General features: G+C 37.7%; 1 protein-coding gene across 1 annotated transcript; it reads right to left on the bottom strand.

Annotated features, from left to right (window-relative positions):
- Positions 1 to 724: 724 nt before the first annotated feature.
- Positions 725 to 5,978, bottom strand: LOC123187093 (uncharacterized). Its single transcript, XM_044598863.1, has 5 exons — positions 5,664 to 5,978; positions 5,250 to 5,425; positions 1,859 to 2,042; positions 1,085 to 1,191; positions 725 to 979 (listed from the first exon to the last, which is right to left on the bottom strand). The coding sequence occupies exons 1-5, from the start codon at positions 5,733 to 5,735 to the stop codon at positions 898 to 900; spliced, it is 621 nt and encodes a 206-aa protein (XP_044454798.1). The 5' UTR covers positions 5,736 to 5,978; the 3' UTR covers positions 725 to 897.
- Between the last annotated feature and the right edge of the window lie 13,355 nt (positions 5,979 to 19,333).

Here is a 19,333-nt window from a genome sequence, read left to right as displayed (position 1 = left end):
AAACTATGTTGTAAGTCACGAACAGTTTCTGGATATTTTTGGATATTTTTCCATCATAAACTTTTTTGAATTGAAAGAAAATTGTTCAGTTTAATTAATATTTTTATTACACATTTTTTTTAAATCATGAACATTTTTTGATTTCGCAAACATTTGTTTTCAAAATATCAAATATTTTTTTGAATAAGATAAGATTTTTTGTACACAATCACAAACATATTTTGAATCCAGAAATATTTTATGAATTATTAATTTCTAAAAAAAGGAAAAAACGAAAAAAAAGTAATTTAAAAAAGGCCCCCCAGACATGGGCCAGCTCAAACGGGCGCGCCGCGTTTTCCCTCAGTGTCTAGTAACATTTTTTTATCACTTATATGTGCCATTTGTGGGTAATATTTTGCAACTTTGGATGCAATTTTCCAACGTACGAAGTAATATCCCTTTATCATTATAGGTATAGAAGAACTTCGATCATCTTACGTGTTTGGAGTGTGATGATGACGCGGAGTAGTTATCAAGATCTGGATCCCCAGGTTTATAGCTGTTGTTTTCTTTTAAAAAGTGACATCAGGCCTGTGATGAGACTGGTACGATTTGTACAACATATCTAACTTAATCATAAGATGTCAGATTAAACTGTGATAAACAGCAATAGCAACATAAGCACACACACACATCAAATAGTGCAAACAAAGATGGAGCAATAATAACCCAGACCCAGGGATGATCAGAATTCAGCAAACATGTGTGCTTATTTCTTATGATGAGATATTATTGACTTCACCATCACAAGCAGACATCGAATAACAATCATCCACGTGCAGTTTCTACTTGAAGCGACAAATTTGAAAAATCCGCACAAAGGAAATGATACACCACACCACAGGATGTCATTATCTACATTTTATTGTTCTTCACCATCTCTTCCACGTCGAGCTCTACCGCCAAAACCGGCGAATCCTGGAACATGGCTACACGGCTGTGGCAAACAAAGTAGGAACAAACATTTCAGCTCATGTCTAAAGTAGAGGTATATGACTTGATTCGGCGCTAAATTTAGAAAAGGGAGTAGGGGTCCTCCTACCTGTTGTCCACTGGGCCATGATCAACAGCAGTTCTTAAAGAGTATATAACTCTGCCAACAATATCAGTCATAGGGACCGGCCCAAATAGGCGGCTGTCCCTAGCTTCCTGCCACCAAAACAGATCACAAACAATTATGAAAAGACCTCTGCTGAAATCCAATATTACTCATTCACTCAGTCATTATGAACACACTATGTATCTACGATGAGGATGTCTCCCTATCACACTGTTCCATAACTAAAATATAAATACAACCTTGTCGAAGCAAGCCAACATAATTATTTACTACTCCCTCCGTTCTTAAATATTTGTCTTTCTAGAGATTCCAAATGGTTACCACATACGGATGTATATAGACATATTTTAGAGTATAGATTCACTCATTTTGCTCCGTATGTAGTCATTTGTTGAAATCTCTAGAAAGACAAATACTTAGGAACGGAGGGAGTATTACTGATTGATGTACCACACCGTTTCCTTTAGCAATTGGGTACGCTCTATGCTTTATGCTTTATGTATCTACAATGAGGATGTCCACTTATCTCATGCTTACGTAACAAAAATATAAATATATTCTGGTTGAAACAATCCTATATAATTATTTACTACTACCTCCATTCCAAATTATACGATGTTTTGGATAAATATGTACTACATACGGATTGAAATGAGTAAACAAACACACTAAAACGCGTCTCTATACATCTGATTCAGAAAAAATGTTAAACATCTTATAATTCGGAACGGAGGGAGTATTATTGATGTACCGTACCTTTGCCTTTAGTTCTTGGTTATCCGCCATGACCCAGCATTCGTCCTTGTCAAGTACAAAGGGCTCATCCTTCTCATCAGTAGAGACCATCTCATAGCCTTGCACTGCAGCCAGTCGTCGGACAATTAAATCATCGGATTTCTCTGGGTCCTTCAACAAGACGATGTCCCCAACAAAGAGTTCTCTGTTGACACAATTTAATGCATAAACAACACCATATGGAGATATTATTAAAGGTTTAGTACAGACCCAATATATATTCTCTTTCATTCCTTCTATTAACGCAAGGGTTTAAGCAATAGAAGATGCCAAACTTGACAAACACATGATAGTGCTACTCTTGAGACCCATTGGTTGATTTAAAAGGAAAGATCAGGTTTCAGTCAGCTCAACACATGTCACATCATGACACAAATTTGCATGGTAATTAGCTTAATACAATCAGAAAACTATTACATTTTCTAACCGAACAGAAGACAAGATCAATAACAAAAGATAGTATCAGAAATTATCTGCTCATACTGAATCTAAACGCAATAATATTAAAAATGGAAAATCAGAGAATTATGATACATCTGAATAACAAGGAAAGTGAAGGTATCACATTAGAAAAAACAGCTGATGAATATTGCCGGTAAAAACCTTTGAAGTGACAATTCCCACAAAGTTGATGTGGTATCCCTTTAAAACACCAGAGTTACAAGATTGATAAGAATTGTTGTTACTATTACTAGCATGGAACTTTTTTATGAGATCAGATAAGTAGGCAAACCAGTTATCAGTTCTGTACAAGATCCCAGTATATATTGCAGTTAAACTATTCTATCGGTCATTCAGATATTTTACAGGTTAAAAATTTTAGGACCGTACAGAAATGGAGCCAAATGCTGTATATATATGGTCCAAGGCTAAGCCTATATCATATCCATTCCTGATTCAAGTCCTTTTTGTCGCCAATGAACGAGCTGTGTACAACATCAGCCTGATTCAAACTTCACGTACTGAATAAATTCACCACATGTATTGCTGCAGCCAACAGCAAGGCAAACAAGAAAATACACTACTATTAACTACTCCCTCTGTCCCAAAATATAAGAACGTTTTTGACACTATGCTAGTATAAAAAGCGTTCTTATATTTTGGGACGGAGGGAGTATTTGTGAACACTGGTTCATTTATGGAAAATTTACCACAGGCAGCCACCTCTATAAATACTCCCTCCGTCCCAAGTTAGTTGTCTTAGAATTTTTCTAGATACAGATATCTAGACACATTGTAGTGTTATAGGTAGATCCGTATCTAACAAATCTAAGACAACTAATTTGGGACGGAGGTAATATGTAAGAAAAAAGTGATTTCCACAGATAATTTTCAGCCTATGTTAGAGTTATGCTCAGAAATGTTAATTCACATGATTATTTTTTTATCTTGCCTGGACCTTCCTTTTAAGAGTTCTATGTAGAAAAAACAATTAGTACCACAGTACGGACCACTTTGTTATTTTGTAAATCTGCAATATCTGTACCAACATAAAAAGTACTCCCTCCATCCCATAATATAAGAGCGTTTTTGACACTGCACTAGTGTAAAAAACGCTCTTATATTACGGGACGGAGGGAGTACAAGTTAGGGATTCATGCACATCATCTCAGCCATCCAATCTAATCTAACAGCTGAAAAATTAAGTTGAATAGCTAAAAATATATCTCAACTGCACATTTAATCTCGTAATAACAACATATCAAGTACCATTAACAATCCCTTTTTCATTATATGAGAAACGGCAAATACTCATGACGTCATGATTGCTGATTTTCCTCCCCATATGATGCATTGTCGTGAAATGCCAATGTTGCCATGTTATTCTTTTACTATCAGTATAGTCATGCAGCTGCAAAAACAAAATTCAGAGGGGAGTTCTACACCTGGTGGCATTTTATTATTGAAAGCGTGGTTTATATATCGGCAAAATGTTGTCTGCACATGCTTGTATTTTTGCTAGTAGTGTGTTAAGATATACTCCTTCCGTTCCAAAATACTTGACTTCCATTTGTCCAAAAATGAATGTACCTATATACTAAAACATGTCTAGATACATCTATATTTTGACAAAAGGAAGACATGTATTGTGGAACAGAGGGAGTAAGTATCTTCACTAAATCTAGTAAATTATTTCTGCTTTTGGTTCTTAAAAAGATGTTAACGTGTCAACCAGCAGCAAGCTAAAGTTATTGCTCTGGATAGTTCTTGATTTGTTTGAGGAACATCCAGTACTCCCTCCGGTCCTTTTTACTCTGCACATTGGATTTGCCGAAAGTCAAACTTAGCTAAGTTTGACCAAATTTATATTAGAAATTATTAGTATCTATAATATCTAATAAATATAATATGAAAATATATTCCGAGATGAATCTAATGATGTTGGTGTTGTTATGTAAATGTCAATAATTTTTTATATAAACTTGGTCAAAGTTGGATGAGATTGACTACAGACAAACCTAATATGCAGAGTAAAAAGGACCGGAGGGAGTAGCAAATTATATGTAGTAATGTTAGTTAACTCTTTAGATAGAGGTTGAACGCCATTACCAGGAAAGTCTTAATTTTGATTCCGAGCAGCATCCACTTGTTAACATACAGTGCAGAATAGAGGATTTGACAAGGCTAAAAGGTAAAAAAGAAAAGATTGACCTTCCAAACACTGATAATACGTAGATTTTGCAGTGTTCAAGAAAGCGTTTTTAAGCGATGCTTAAGCGCTGAGCGACGGTAAAACACTTCGCTTTGGCCCTAAACAGTAGATTAAGCTTTAAAAAAATTGGCTGTTTTTGAACTACTTCAGCTTGGCTGCTTGCGCAATAATGGCAATATGCCATTTATCTTGTTATTAGGGTCTGTTCAGCAACCATTTCCTTAAGATTCTGGCCAAATTCTGGCTACATGATCTCTATTTGAACTGAACTGCATTTTCGATGTTATTTTGCTTGATGTGTGAACCTGATGTGTATTTGCCATGGTGTGAACTGCATTTTAGATGCTACTCCCTCCGTCCCATAATATAAGAGCGTTTTTGACACTACACTAGTGCCAAAAATGCTCCTATATTATGGGACGGAGGGAGTATTTCACTTACCTATGTGCTATATCTCCTATTTTCCTGTGCATATCATTCAAACACAGTAGAATTCTAGCCAATTTAAAAAAATGCTTAAGCGCAGGCCTTCCGCTTTCTGCTTTTTTAAACATAGAGATTTTGATCTATGTTCGTTTGAACCATTTACATAGAACTAGCATGCAGAAGTGCATTGAGCAGAAATATAAATCTCAAAGCAAAACAGAGAGTGCTGCTTCTACACAATAGCATGTTATAGATTGGCAAAAAGGAGATTACTTTGGGGACAAAGTGGCGAGCTTTCTGACGAGGACGGTTCCTCCGGTCGGAGCCACGACGGGTGCCATGGCTTCGCCCCCTTTGATCCACTGCGGGAAGGTGAGCTTGCCCTGGAAGAAGCTCTTCCATATAGCGTCAGTCATCTCAGTGCTGTTGATCTGCCCGACGGTGTACTTCTGCATTGGAATGAACAGAAATCAAAATGTATACCAAGCGGCTAAACAACTGATCTACATCTACTACTAAATGATTCAGTCACAGTGAGTAAGACGAGATACATAGGATGCACTGATTTTGAGTGGGGTCCTTATTGCACAGGATTTGGTTCTTGGATTGGATGAATTGGCTCTGAACTCGAGGGATTGTATGGCATGCGCGGATCGGGAGGGGGGAGGTAGGTGGGAAAGGGGGTACCTTCCAGGAGAGGGAGATGGAGTACTCAAACTTGTGGGCGGCGTAGCGGAACCACGTCGACAGCGAAACCATCTTCTTCCCCTCTCCCTCCGCAGTGCCTCGCTCGAGGACCTCGCTCTTCCTCCTCCTGCTGTCCTGATCCCCTCTCTCCCGCTCGATTGGGACGGCGGCTACCGTCGCTGCTCCCGGCAAGGCGGAGGGGGGGAGGGGGGCTGCCTCGCGGGCGGAGACCGGAGGGGGAGGAGGCGGCGACGGCGAGAGTGGGAGAGGGGACGCGACGAGGTGGGGGCGGGGTAGCTAGGGTTCTTCCTCCTCCTGATTTGGACTCGACGATGACTGTCATCTGGTTGCGGGGTGGGCCTGATTCACATTCCTATTGGGCTGGGCTCGTTCATGTTCCATTCTCTTGGGCTGGATTGGTTCGTGTTGAACTTTTTTTTTGCAGGGTTCTGTTTTCCAATACCTAGATTATAGCCCGCACGTTGTTGCAGGAATGTTTTGCAGTTATTTTTAATGAGATTTGATTGTATGAAGCATGAATATTTGGAGTAATATATGATAACTAGAACTAAAAATACATATGGTTCATTGTGTATTATTATAGTTGGAAAATGTTTATCAAATACAAATAGCATAATATAATGAAAATGCATGGTTGCATGTTTTGGGGGGTCTTTTCGCATGCATGCTGGTCTGTTGAGGTGACATGCTTGTATGTTGAGAGAAATATTTTAGTGGAGGCGAGCTAGATATATAAGATCACCGGTAACATGAGAGCTAATTCCCTTGAAATAGCTTAACAAAAGCAATTCCCTTAAAAATGCGAGGAATGAATTCCCTTTTTTTTAGCAAAAAAAAAAGAGAATACGACATTCATTCCCTTCTATACTCGTAGGGTGGAATGTGGAGCCATATTTGACGAACTTTGAGTCAATTTGACCAGCGCCGATCAAATCCCGCGAGATCCGACGGAGACACACCTCCGCATGCCCTTCGGCAATGCTAGACGCACCATCGAGCCGGAGATAGAATGTGGGAGACATTATTCCTACTAACAGACACCGCCGCCGCCACAAAGCCCCAACCAAGACGTTGAATCTGACAAGAACGAGAACGGGGTCCCTCCCGCCGGCGGGGGACCGAGATCCCTCCGCACCTCCATGGTCCATAGGCCATTGGAGATGGGGCGAACTGGCGGCAGCGCCGACAAGAGAAGAAGGGGTTTTTCTTGTGGAGGAGAAAAGAGATACGCTTTGGCTATGGAAAAGTGGGGATCATGATGCCAAAGAGTTTGCGTGTCCTGCAGGTTTTGTGTGTCCAACCTAACAGATTTTAGATTCATCTCTTCGAAGATTTGTTCCTACAGATCTGATGAGTCTATTAGTGTTTTTTGTTGCTTTTGCTGGTGTAATGCATTGTGACTTTTGAGTCCCTCTCTGGCCTTCTGGTGAAGATCTTATGGTTCGAAAACTTGTACCTCTAGGGGATCATCGCTTACACAAGTACGTTCAACGTTCAGGGCTTCCCATCCTTTTAGATGGGAGACTCAAGAGGGTTTTTGAAAACCTATGAAGCTAATCAAGTTTGTGAAGGTTTATGATCGGCGATATTGCTGCTCCGATCTAATCGCGCTCTCTTCACTAAAGTCTTGGCAATATTTTTTGTTGCAAAGAGTAATGCCATGGGAAGATGTGTCCAAGAAATTTCTTTATAGTTCTTAGTGATAAGAGTTGCTCCCTCTGTTCCATAATTATTGTCATGCTTTTAGTTTGAACTAAAAGCACGACAATAATTATGGAACGGAGGAAGTACTTTATAATTTCTTGAATCAATAATCCAAAGCATAGTACACGCAATGTTTGTCAGTTTGAACAAAGGTACAGGGCATTCTAAAAAAAACTACTGCAGGTAGACTTTTTTCCTATTTTAGTTTCTAACATTTTTTTGGTTTTCATTCCATTTTTTAAAATACCTGAAACATTTATTCAAGTTTAAAACTAAACCATTTTTTCAATGTGAACATTTTCTAAAATAGGGAACATGTTTTAAGATGCGGACATTTTTTAAAATTTTTGTCAACATTTTTTAAAATTTAGAATATGTATATAATTGTGAATATTTTTAAGAAATTGTGAATAATTTTTGAAAATTATGAAATTTATAGTTATAAAAAGAGTGTAGGACCAGAAATATTTGTGAACATTTTTAAATTTATGTGACCATATTTTAGAAGCAGCGAACAATTTTAAAACTAAATATGAAAATGAGATTATAAGAAAAATAACATAGAAGCAGGGAGGGATTACAAAACAGGAATAAAGACCAAAAAGAAAACCAGCAGAGAAAAGAACCAAAAAATAAAAAAGACACAATTGAGCACGAACCTTCTAGAACATATATCATACATGAGATAAATATAAATTAATACTCAATACGTCCAAGCCACTAAGGATAATGGACCACCGTGCTATTTACTACAAATTGTACAAGATGGGCTAGTTCATTGATTTATTTTTACATGTTACTTAATAAAAATCTTAGCACTGGCAAGGAGCCTTAGGAGTTGTTAGGATACAGAGTATTTACTAAATCAGTGTTGTCTAAACACTGTCATGGTTGTAATTAACTAACTACAACTTTGTTCGGTTAGCGTAACTTTAGAGATAGTAAATATCACTTTCGTAATGAAATGAAGTTACTGGAAGAACGGCAATTAGATGCTTTCTTTAGAAATCGCTTTAGCATATCTCTCACTCGTGTTCTCATCCAGACAAGATTGCGTGCATATTTTTCTTCATTCGCTTTTTTCTTTGCTTTTTCATCTATAAACATATTCTTCTACAAAAACCTCTTTTAAAATAAACAGTGATCATGTTCCAATACTTGACATGTTTTGTTTTGACAACACAATGAACTTTTGTTTTTCACAGTGGACAATTTTCAATACACCATGATCAATTTTTAAATACACGGTGAAATTTTTTAAATACATGCCGAGCATTATTTCACGAGGGTGAAGATTTTTGAAAATATTTTTTCTATAAATCATTTTTTAATTCTTAATCATTTTAAAACAGTGTTTTAAAATGGTTTTTGATTTTGTTTTGTTAACAAATTTTTGAAAAAAAAGCTCATGCGTGGGAGTTTGTCCACCTCTTCAGCGACTAGGCACTCGCGAGGATCAAAGGTGTGGGCTAGAATTGCGTCAGCCTTGTTCACGATATCCAGGACCATGAGAGCTAATTCCCTTAGCTTAAGAAAAGCTATTTCCCTAAAAAATGCGAGAAATGAATTCCCTATTTTTTTCAGCAAAAAAGAATACGAAATTCATTCCCTATTTTTTCAGCAAAAAAAAAATGAAATTCGTTCCCTATTCTATACTCGTAGGGTGGAATGTGGGGCCATATTTGACGCACTTTGAGTCAATTTGACCAGCACCGACCAAATCCCGCGAGATCCGATGGAGACACACCTCCACATGCCCTCCGCCAATGCTACACGCACCATCGAGACGGAGATAGAATGTAGGAGACATTATTCCTACTAAAGAGACACCACCGCCGCCACAAAGCTCCAATCAAGACGCTGAATCTAACAAGAACGAGAACGGGGTCACTCCCACCGGTGGGGGACCGAGATCCTCCGGGCCATCGGAGATGGGGCGGACCGGCAACGACGCCGACGGGAGGAGCAGTGGTTTTTCTTGTGGAGGAGAAAAGAGATACACTTTGTCTATGGAAAAGTGGGGACCATGATGCCAAAGAGTTTGTGTGTCCTGCAGGTTTTGTGTGTCCAGCCTAACAGATTTTAGATTTATGTCTACGAAGATTTGTTCCTGCAGATCTGATGAGTCTGTGTTAGGGTTTCTTGTTGCTTTTGTTGGTGTAATTCGTTGTGACTTTTGAGTCCTTCTTTGGCCTTCCGGTGAAGATCTTATGGTTCGAAAACCTGTACCTCTAGGGTATCATAGCTTACACAAGTGCGTTCAACGTTCATGGCTTCCCATCCTTTTAAATGGGCGACTCAAGAGGGTTCTTGAAACCTATGAAGCTAATCAAGTTTGCGCAGGTTTATGAGCGGCGATATTGCTGCTCCGATCTAATTGCGCTCTCTTCACTAAAGTCTTGCCAATATTTTTTGTTGCAAAGAATAATACCATGGGAAGATGTGTCCAAGAAATCTCTTTGTAGTTCTTAGTGATAACAGTTACTCCCTCTGTTTGAATTAAAAGCACGACAATAATTATGGAATGGAGGGAGTACTTTATGATTTATTGAATCAATAATCCGAAGCATAGTACATGTAATGTTTGTCAGTTTGAATAAAGGTACAGGTCATCCTAAAAAACTACTACAGCTAGCCATTTTTTCCTATTTTAGTTTCTAACTTTCTTTGGTTTTCATTCAATTTTTTAAAATACCTGAAACTTTTATATAAGTTTAAAACTAAACCATTTTTTCAAGGTGAACATTGTTCTAAAATAGAGAACAAGTTTTAAGACGCGAACATTTTGTAAAACTTGTGTGAACATTTTTTTCAATTTAGAATATTCATATAATTTTGAATAATTTTTAAAAAGTGTCTATAATTTTTGAAAATTATGAAATTTATAATTATAAAAAAGTGTAGGTTCGGAAATTTTTGTGACCATTTTAAAATTATGCGAACATGTGTTTAATAGCAGTGAACATTTTTAAAACTAAATATGAAAATGAGATCATAAGAAAAATAACGTAGAAACCGGGAAAAAAATAAAAAACAACAAATACAGACCAAAAAGAAAACCAGCAGAGAAAACAACCCAAAAACAAAAAAAGATAAAATCGAGCACGAAACTTCTAGAACATATATCATACATGAGATAAACATAAATTAATACTCAATACGTCCAACCGACTAAGGATAATGGACCACCGTGCTATTTACTACAAATTATACAAGATGGGCTAGTTCATTGATTTTTTTTTTACATGTTACTTAATAAAAACTATAGCGTTGGCAACGAACCTTAGGAGTTGTTTGGATACAGAGCATGTACTAAATCAGTTTTGTCTAAACACTGTCATAGTGTCATGGTTGTAATTAACTAACTACAACTTTTTTTGGTTATCGTAACTTTAGAGGTAGTAAATATCACTTTCGTATTACTGAAAAATTAAGTTACTGAAAAAACGATAGTTATATGTTTTATTTATAAATCGCTTTAGCATATCTCTCGCTCGTGATCTCATGCGGATAAGATAGCGTACATATTTTTCTTCATTTGCTTTTTTCTATGCCTTTTCATGTACGAACATATTTTTCTACAAAAACCTCTTTTAAAATAAATAGTGATCATATTCAAATACTTGACATGTTTTGTTTTGACAACACAATGAACTTTTGTTTTTCACAGTGGACAATTTTCAGTACATGATGATCATTTTTCAAATACATGGCGAACATTTTTGAATACAGGACAAGCATTATTTCACGGTGGTGAACATTTTTTAGTTTTTTCTATAAATCATTTTAAAATGGTTTTAGATTTTGTTTTTTTCACAATTCTGATGAAAAGCTCATGCATGGGAGTTTGTTCACCTATTCAGCGACTAGGCACTCACGAGGATCAACGGTGTGGGCTAGAAATTGCCTCAGCGTTGTTCAAGCTATCTGGTATGACCGCGGCGGCCCATATGCGGACGTAGTGTTCCTAAGCTCGAGCTCAAGTGAGCCCGGGTGAATAGTAAAATTGAAAAAGAATTGAATATAATTCGTGAAATTCTAAAAAAATATTGGTGCAAATATTGACAAATTTTTTGAGTTCTGACAACATTTCATCTTGAAATGACATTCGTGGAAGTCTTGGCAGAAAAGACAAAACCGGTGCTCCAAAAATGTTATTTTTAAAAGCATTTTGGAGTGCTGATTTTTCTTTTTTGCCACGACTTCCACGAATGTTATTTCATCACGAAAACTTGCAAGAACTGAATCATTTGTCAAAGCTTGCCACAAAAAAGATTCAGAATTTTTTGAATGGTATTTCATTTGTTTCGGATTTTACTATTCATCATGAGCTCAAATAAGCTTGCGAACAGAACACGACTTTTGCCCATATATGCCACCATTATGAAAGAGATAGCGGAGAGAAGACAACGGTGCCCAAAAATTTGTACTTGTCGTTGCTTTATTTCGTTTTGAAGGCTTGGAGTTTGTGGTGTTTTTTTTCGTAAACAAACATAGAGCATTCCAATAACAAGGCGAGCTGGACTTTGCCAGCTACAAGTTTTTTTTCACATCGTTTGGAAACTGGTCAGGCCAAATCTGATAGCTTCTCTACCCCATACATACACCGTCCATGAGCATCTAAACAACGTGCAAAAATATTGCAGATCCATGGGCAAGTTTTGCAAGATTGGAATGCCGATTGCATCACTGCTCGTATCTCTTTAAACAACACGCCTAAACTTTGAGTAGTCGTACATGTCGCTTGTGATTGCCTACTACAGTACAACTACATCTGTCTCCAGGTGTTCTTGTTTAGATTTTCCAAGTTCAGTTTGTCGTATGGCGTGGCAATTGTGCATGTGCCCGGGAAGAAGGGTGTGAGATCCTATCTTTATTGTCAGTTTCATTCTTGGAATTGAACTGGGTCTCTTCCATTTGATTGAGAAAAAGAACGCAAGCATGCTGGAGGGGCCATTACTTTGCATGAGATTTTCCACTGTCTATTCTATTAGTAACAATCTTAGTGACTCCTTGTAAAGGTTTCTTGGGAAACAGGACTCCCATGCAAAACATGGAGCGGACGCGCTAACATCCTGCTCCGACAGCTTCACATGGTACACACTGCATGTTAATTACAATGTCATACGAAAAAGAAATCCGACCACATGAGACTGGCCAGCTTGCATCTCATTAGTTGCGTACTCCAACAACCTAACCTTGAGTAAGAACTTTATTCAATCTTTAAGAGGTATGATCTTTAAGAGTAGGTGCATGAACCTCGAGCACTGCAAGTCTTAGTCAATCATAAAGTATAACCACCATTGTCTAAAATACAGTGAATCGCATGAGAGAATATGTATAGAACCTAATGCTATGCATTGCAAGGAGCTCCCAAGCGCGTGAGATATGTAAATCTAATGGTTGTGATTTTCTTAGCTACGGTTGTGTAGATAACCATTGTGTTCTGCTTAGCTACGGTGATGAAGATATATAACGGTGGTACTCTATTTGACTAAACTAGCCATAAGATCAAAAGCTACATGTTTTTTACAAGAATTTCAAGAGTATATAGTAAATACAAATAGCATAATATAATGAAAATGCATGGTTGTAGGTTTTGGTGGGTCTTTTCGCATGCATGCTGGTATGTTGAGGTGACATGCTTGTAAATGTCTTAGTGGAGGGGCTAGCTAGATATAGAATATCACCGGTACCATGAGAGCTAATTCCCTTAAAATAGCTTAAGAAAAGAATTTTCAGGGAAAGAGTAATACGAAATTCATTCCCTATTCTATACTCGCAGGGTGGAATGTGGAGCCATACTTGACGCAATTTGAGTCAATTTGACCAGCACCGACAAAACCCAGCGAGATCCAGCAGAGACACGCCTCCACATGCCCTCCGGCAATGCTAGACGCACCATCGGGACGGGGATAGAATATGGGAGACATTATTGCTACTAAGAGACACTGCCACTGCCAGACAACCCCAACCAAAGACGTTGAATCTAACAAGAACAAGAATGGGGGGTCCCTCCAGTCGGCAGGGGACCGAGATCTTCTGCACCTCCATGGCCCATAGGCCATCGGAGATGGGGTGGACCGGCAGCAGTGCCGACGGGAGGAGAAGGAGTTTTTCTTGTGGAGGAGAAAAGAGATACGCTTTGGCTATGTAAAAGTGGGGATCATGATGCCGAAGAGTTTATGTGTCATGTCGGTTTTGTGTGTCCAACTTAACAGATTTTAGATTTATGTCTTCGAAGATTTGTTCCTACAGATCTGATGAGTCTGTGTTAGTGTTTTTTTGGTTGCTTTTGTTGGTATAATTCGTTGTGACTTTTGAGTCCTTCTTTGGCCTTCTGGTAAAGATCTTATGGTTTGACAACCTATACCTCTAGGGGGTCATCGCTTACACAAGTACGTTCAACGTTTGTGGCTTCCCATCCTTTTTTGATGGGCGACTCAAGAATGTTTCTGAAACCTATGAAGCTAATCATGTTTGTGCAGGTTTATGAGCGGCGATATTGCTGCTCCGATCTAATTGCGCTCTCTTCACTAAAGTGTTGCCAATATTTTTTGTTGCAAAGAGTAATATCATGGGAAGACGCGTCCAAGAAATTTCTTTATAGTTCTTAGTTATATGAGTTACTCCCTCTGTTCCATAATTATTGTCATGGTTCAAGTTTGAACTAAAAGCATGACAATAATCATGGAACGGAGGGAGTACATTATAATTACTTGAATCAATAATCCAAAGCATAGAACATGTAATGTTTGTCAGTTTGAACAAAGGTACAGGTTATTCTCAAAAAACTACTGTAGCTAGCCATATTTTTTTTTCTATTTTAGTTTCTAACTTTTTTTGGTTTTCATTCAATTTTTGAAAATACCTGAAACTTATATTGAAGTTTAAAACTAAACCATTTTTCAATGTGAACTTTTTTCTAAAATAGAGAACATGTTTTAAGATTTGAATATTTTGTAAAACTTTTGTTAACATTTTTAATAGTTAGAATATTTACATAATTGTGCATATTTCAGAAAAAATGTGAAAATTTTCGAAAATTATGAAATTTATAGTTATAAAAAGAGTGTATGATCGAAAATTGTCGTGACCATTTCAAAAACTGTGAACATTTTTAAAATTATGCAAACATGTTTTAAAAGCAGTGAACATTTTTCTTAAAATGTCGTATGACTATATTTGGAATACATGCCTACATTACATTGATGAACTGGAGCTAGTTCTGTGTCACCTTAGGTTATGACTGTTACATGATCGATCGCATCCGGCATAATTCTCTATCACCAATCCATTGCCTACGAGCTTTCCATATATTGTTCTTCGCTTATTTACTTTTCCGTTGCTATTGTTATCATCATTATAAAACACCAAAAATATTACTTTTGCTACCGTTATCTTTTACCACCGTTACCACTACTATCATATTACTTTGCTGCAAATATTAAGTTATCCAGGTGTGGTTGAATTGACAACTCAACTGCTAATACTTGAGAATATTTTTTGGCTTCCCTTGGGTCGAATCAATAAATTTGGGTTGAATATTCTACCCTCGGAAACTGTTGCGACCCCCTATACTTGTGGGTTATCAAGACTATTTTCTGGCGCCGTTGCCGGGGAGCATAGCTCTATTCTTTGAGTCACTTGATACTTATATCTGCTTATCATTATGAAGAACTTGAAAGATCCAAGAACCAAGATTTATCCCTCAACTACGAGGGGAGGTAAAGAACTGCCATCTAACTCTGCACTTGATTCACCTTCTGTTTTGAGTAAGCTTGCGACACCTAAACCTACTTCTGCTATTAATTCTGATATGTCGCATGTTATTGATGATGCCACTTCTGCTATGCATGACACTTATGATGAAACTACTTCTATGCTTGATACTACGGTGCCACTTGGTGAATTTCTTGATGAACAACTTGCTAGGGCTAGAGAGAATGAAATTATTGAAACTGATAATATTGATGAAAGTGATGATGAAGATTCTCCCCCTATATATGAATTACCTCTTGTTCCTGAAGGATATGTTATTGATGAAGAAACTGCTAGAGACTTTCTTGCCTGCAATGATAGAAGTGACCTTAAGAAACTATTAGCTAAGCTTAAACAAAAAACTTTGAATGCTAGAATGAAATATGATCCTGCTTATGCTACTTCACCTATCTTTGTTACTGATAAGGATTATGAATTCTCTGCCGACCCTGAGATAATTACTTTAGTTGAATCTGATCCTTTCTATGGCTATGAATCTGAAACTGTTGCGACACATCTTACTAAATTAAATGATATAGCTACCCTATTCACTAATGATGAGAAAACTCGCTATTATTGTATCCTTAAATTATTTCCGTTCTCATTAAAGGGTGATGCTTAGATATGGTTTAATTCTCTTGATCCTGGTTGTGTGCGTAGTCCCAGGATATGATTTATTACTTCTCTGCTAAATATTTCCCCGCTCATAAGAAACAAGCTGCTTTAAGGAAAATATATAATTTTGTGAAAATTGAAGAAGAGAGTCTCCCACAAGCTTGGGAGAGGCTTCTCCAATTACTTAATGCTTTGCCTGATCATCCTCTCAAGAAAAATGAGATACTTGATATCTTTTATAATGGACTAACCGATGCTTCCAGAGACCACCTGGATAGTTGTGCTGGTTGTGTTTTCAGGGAAAGAACTGTTGATGAAGCTGAAATTCTATTGAATAATATGTTGACTAATGAAAATAATTGGACAGTTCCTGATCCAATCCCTGATCCAATTCCTGAACCAACTCCTAAGCCAGCTCTGAAGAAAAGGGGTATTCTATTTCTCAGTCCTGAAGATATGCAAGAGGCAAAGAAATGTATGAAATAAAAGGGTATTAAAGCTGAAGATGTTATGAATTTACCTCCTATTGAAGAAATACATGGTCTTAATTTACTGCCTATTGAAGAAACACACGGTCTTGATAACACGACACAGGTAGTAAAGGTAAATTCTCTCTATAGATATGATAAAGCTGAAATCCCTCCTACTAAGTTTGCTAACCAATGCTTAGATGAGTTTGATAACTTTATTATTAAGCAAGAAGATTTTAATTCTTATGTTGGTAGACAATTGAAACATAATTCTTATATGATTGAACACTTGAGTGATTATATGGCTAATGTTAAAGGTGAACTAAAACTTATTAGTAAACATGCTTCTATGGTTACCACTCAAGTAGAACAAGTACTTAAAGCTCAGAATGATTTGCTCAATGAATTAAATAGTAAGAAAAATGATAATGCTGTTAGAGTTATGACTAGAGGTGCTAAAATGACTCAGGAACCTTTTTATCCCGAGGGCCATCGTAAGAGAATTGAGCAAGATTCTCAGAGAAATAATATTGATGCACCTAGTCCTTCTAAGAGGAAGAAAAAGAAAAATGATAGGACTTTGCATGCTTCTAGTGAACCTGTTGTACACACAGCTGAGAATCCCAATGATATTTCTATCTCTGATGCTGAAACACAATCTGGTAATGAGCATGAACCTAGTGATAATGTTAATAATGATGTTCATGTTGATGCTCAACCTAGCAATGACAATGATGTAGAGGTTGAACCCGCTGTTGATCTTGATAACAGGGGCTACAGATTAAGCGAAGATTGGCTAAGGACGAGGTGACAATGCGCGTGGGAAATGGTTCCAAATTTGATGTGATCGCCGTCGGCACGATACCTCCACATCTACCTTCGGGATTAGTTTTAGACCTGAATAATTGTTATTTAGTGCCAGCGTTGAGCATGAACATTATATCTGGATCTTGTTTAATGCGAGATGGTTATTCATTTAAATCAGAGAATAATGGTTGTTCTATTTATATGAGTAATATCTTTTATGGTCATGCACCCTTGATGAGTGGTCTATTTTTACTAAATCTTGATAGTAGTGATACACATGTTCATAGTATTGAAGCCAAAAGATGCAGAGTTGATAATGATAATGCAACTTATTTGTGGCACTGCCATTTAGGTCATATTGGTGTAAAGCACATGAAGAAACTCCATTCTGATGGACTTTTGGAATCACTTGATTATGAATCACTTGGTACTTGCAAACCATGCCTCATGGGCAAGATGACTAAAACTCCGTTCTCCGGAACAATGGAGCGAGCAACAGAGTTATTGGAAATCATACATACTGATATATGTGGTCCAATGAACATTGAAGCTTGCGGCGGATATCGTTATTTTCTCACCTTCACAGATGATTTGAGCAGATATTTGAGTTATGAGTTTGGACTTCATTTGAAACAAAGTGGAATAGTTTCGCAACTCACGCCACCTGGAACACCACAACATAATGGTGTGTCCGAACGTCGTAATCATACTTTACTATATATGGTGCGATCTATGATGTCTCACTGATTTACCGCTATCATTTTAGGGTTACGCTTTAGAGACAGCTGCATTCACGTTAAATAGGGCACCATCTAAATCCGTCGAGACGACACCTTATGAACTGTGGTTTGGCAAGAAACCCAAGTTGTCGTTTCTTAAAGTTTGGGGCTGCGATGCTTATGTGAAAAGCTTCAACCTGATAAGATCAAACCCAAATCGGAGAAATGTGTCTTCATAGGATACCCAAAGGAGACTGTTGGGTACACCTTCTATCACAGATCCGAAGGCAAGATATTCGTTGCTAAGAATGGATCCTTTCTATAGAAGGAGTTTCTCTCGAAAGAAATGAGTGGGAGGAAAGTAGAACTTGACGAGGTAATTGTACCTTCTCCCTTATTGGAAAGTAGTTCATCACTAAAATCAGTTCCAGTGATTCCTACACCAGTAAGTGAGGAAGCTCGTAGGTCAACCAGAGTAAGATCCGCACCAGAGTGGTACGGTAATCCTGTTCTGGAAGTCATGTTACTTGACCATGACGAACCTATGAACTATGAGGAAGCGATGATGATCCTAGATTCCGCAAAATGGCTTGAGGCCATGAAATCTGAGATGTGATCCATGTATGAGAACAAAGTATGGACTTTGGTTGACTTGCCCGATGATCGGCATGCCATAGAGAATAAATGGATCTTCAAGAAGAAGACTGACGTTGACGGTAATATTACTGTCTACAAAGCTCGACTTGTTGCAAAAGGTTTTTGACAAGTTCAAGGAGTTGACTATGATGAGACCTTCTCACTCGTAGCGATGCTTAAGTCCGTCCGAATCATGTTAGCAATTGCCGCATTTTATGATTATGAAATTTGGCAAATGGATGTCAAAACTGCATTCCTTAATGGATACCTTAAAGAAGAGTTGTATATGATGCAACCAGAAGGTTTTGTCGATCCAAAAGGTGCTAACAAAGTGTGCAAGCTCCAGCGATCCATTTATGGACTGGTGCAAGCCTCTCGGAGTTGGAATATACGCTTTGATAGTGTGATCAAAGCATATGGTTTTGTACAGACTTTTGGAGAAGCCTGTATTTACAAGAAAGTGAGTGGGAGCTCCATAGAATTTCTGATATTATATGTAGATGACATATTGTTATTCGAAAATGATATTGAATTTCTGAATAGCATAAAAGGATACTTGAATAAGAATTTTTCAATGAAAGACCTCGGTGAAGCTGCTTATATATTGGGCATCAAGATCTATAGAGATAGATCAAGACGCTTGATTGTACTTTCACAAAGCACATACCTTGATAAAGTTTTGAAGAAGTTCCAAATGGATCAGGCAAAGAAAGGGTTCTTGCCTGTATTACAAGGTGTGAAGTTGAGTTAGACTCAATGCCCGACCACTGCAGAAGATAGAGAGAAAATGAAAGGTGTTCCCTATGCTTCAGCCATAGGCTCTATCATGTATGCAATGCTGTGTACCGGACCTAATGTGTGCCTTGCTATAAGTTTAGCAGGGAGGTACCAAAGTAATCCAGGAGTGGATCACTTGACAACGGTCAAGAACATCCTG

This window comes from Triticum aestivum, chromosome 2A, assembly GCF_018294505.1.
Source record: "Triticum aestivum cultivar Chinese Spring chromosome 2A, IWGSC CS RefSeq v2.1, whole genome shotgun sequence".
NCBI lineage: Eukaryota > Viridiplantae > Streptophyta > Magnoliopsida > Poales > Poaceae > Triticum > Triticum aestivum.
The sequence above is the reverse complement of the archived record's forward strand: the minus strand, read 5'-3'. Positions and strand labels throughout refer to the sequence as shown.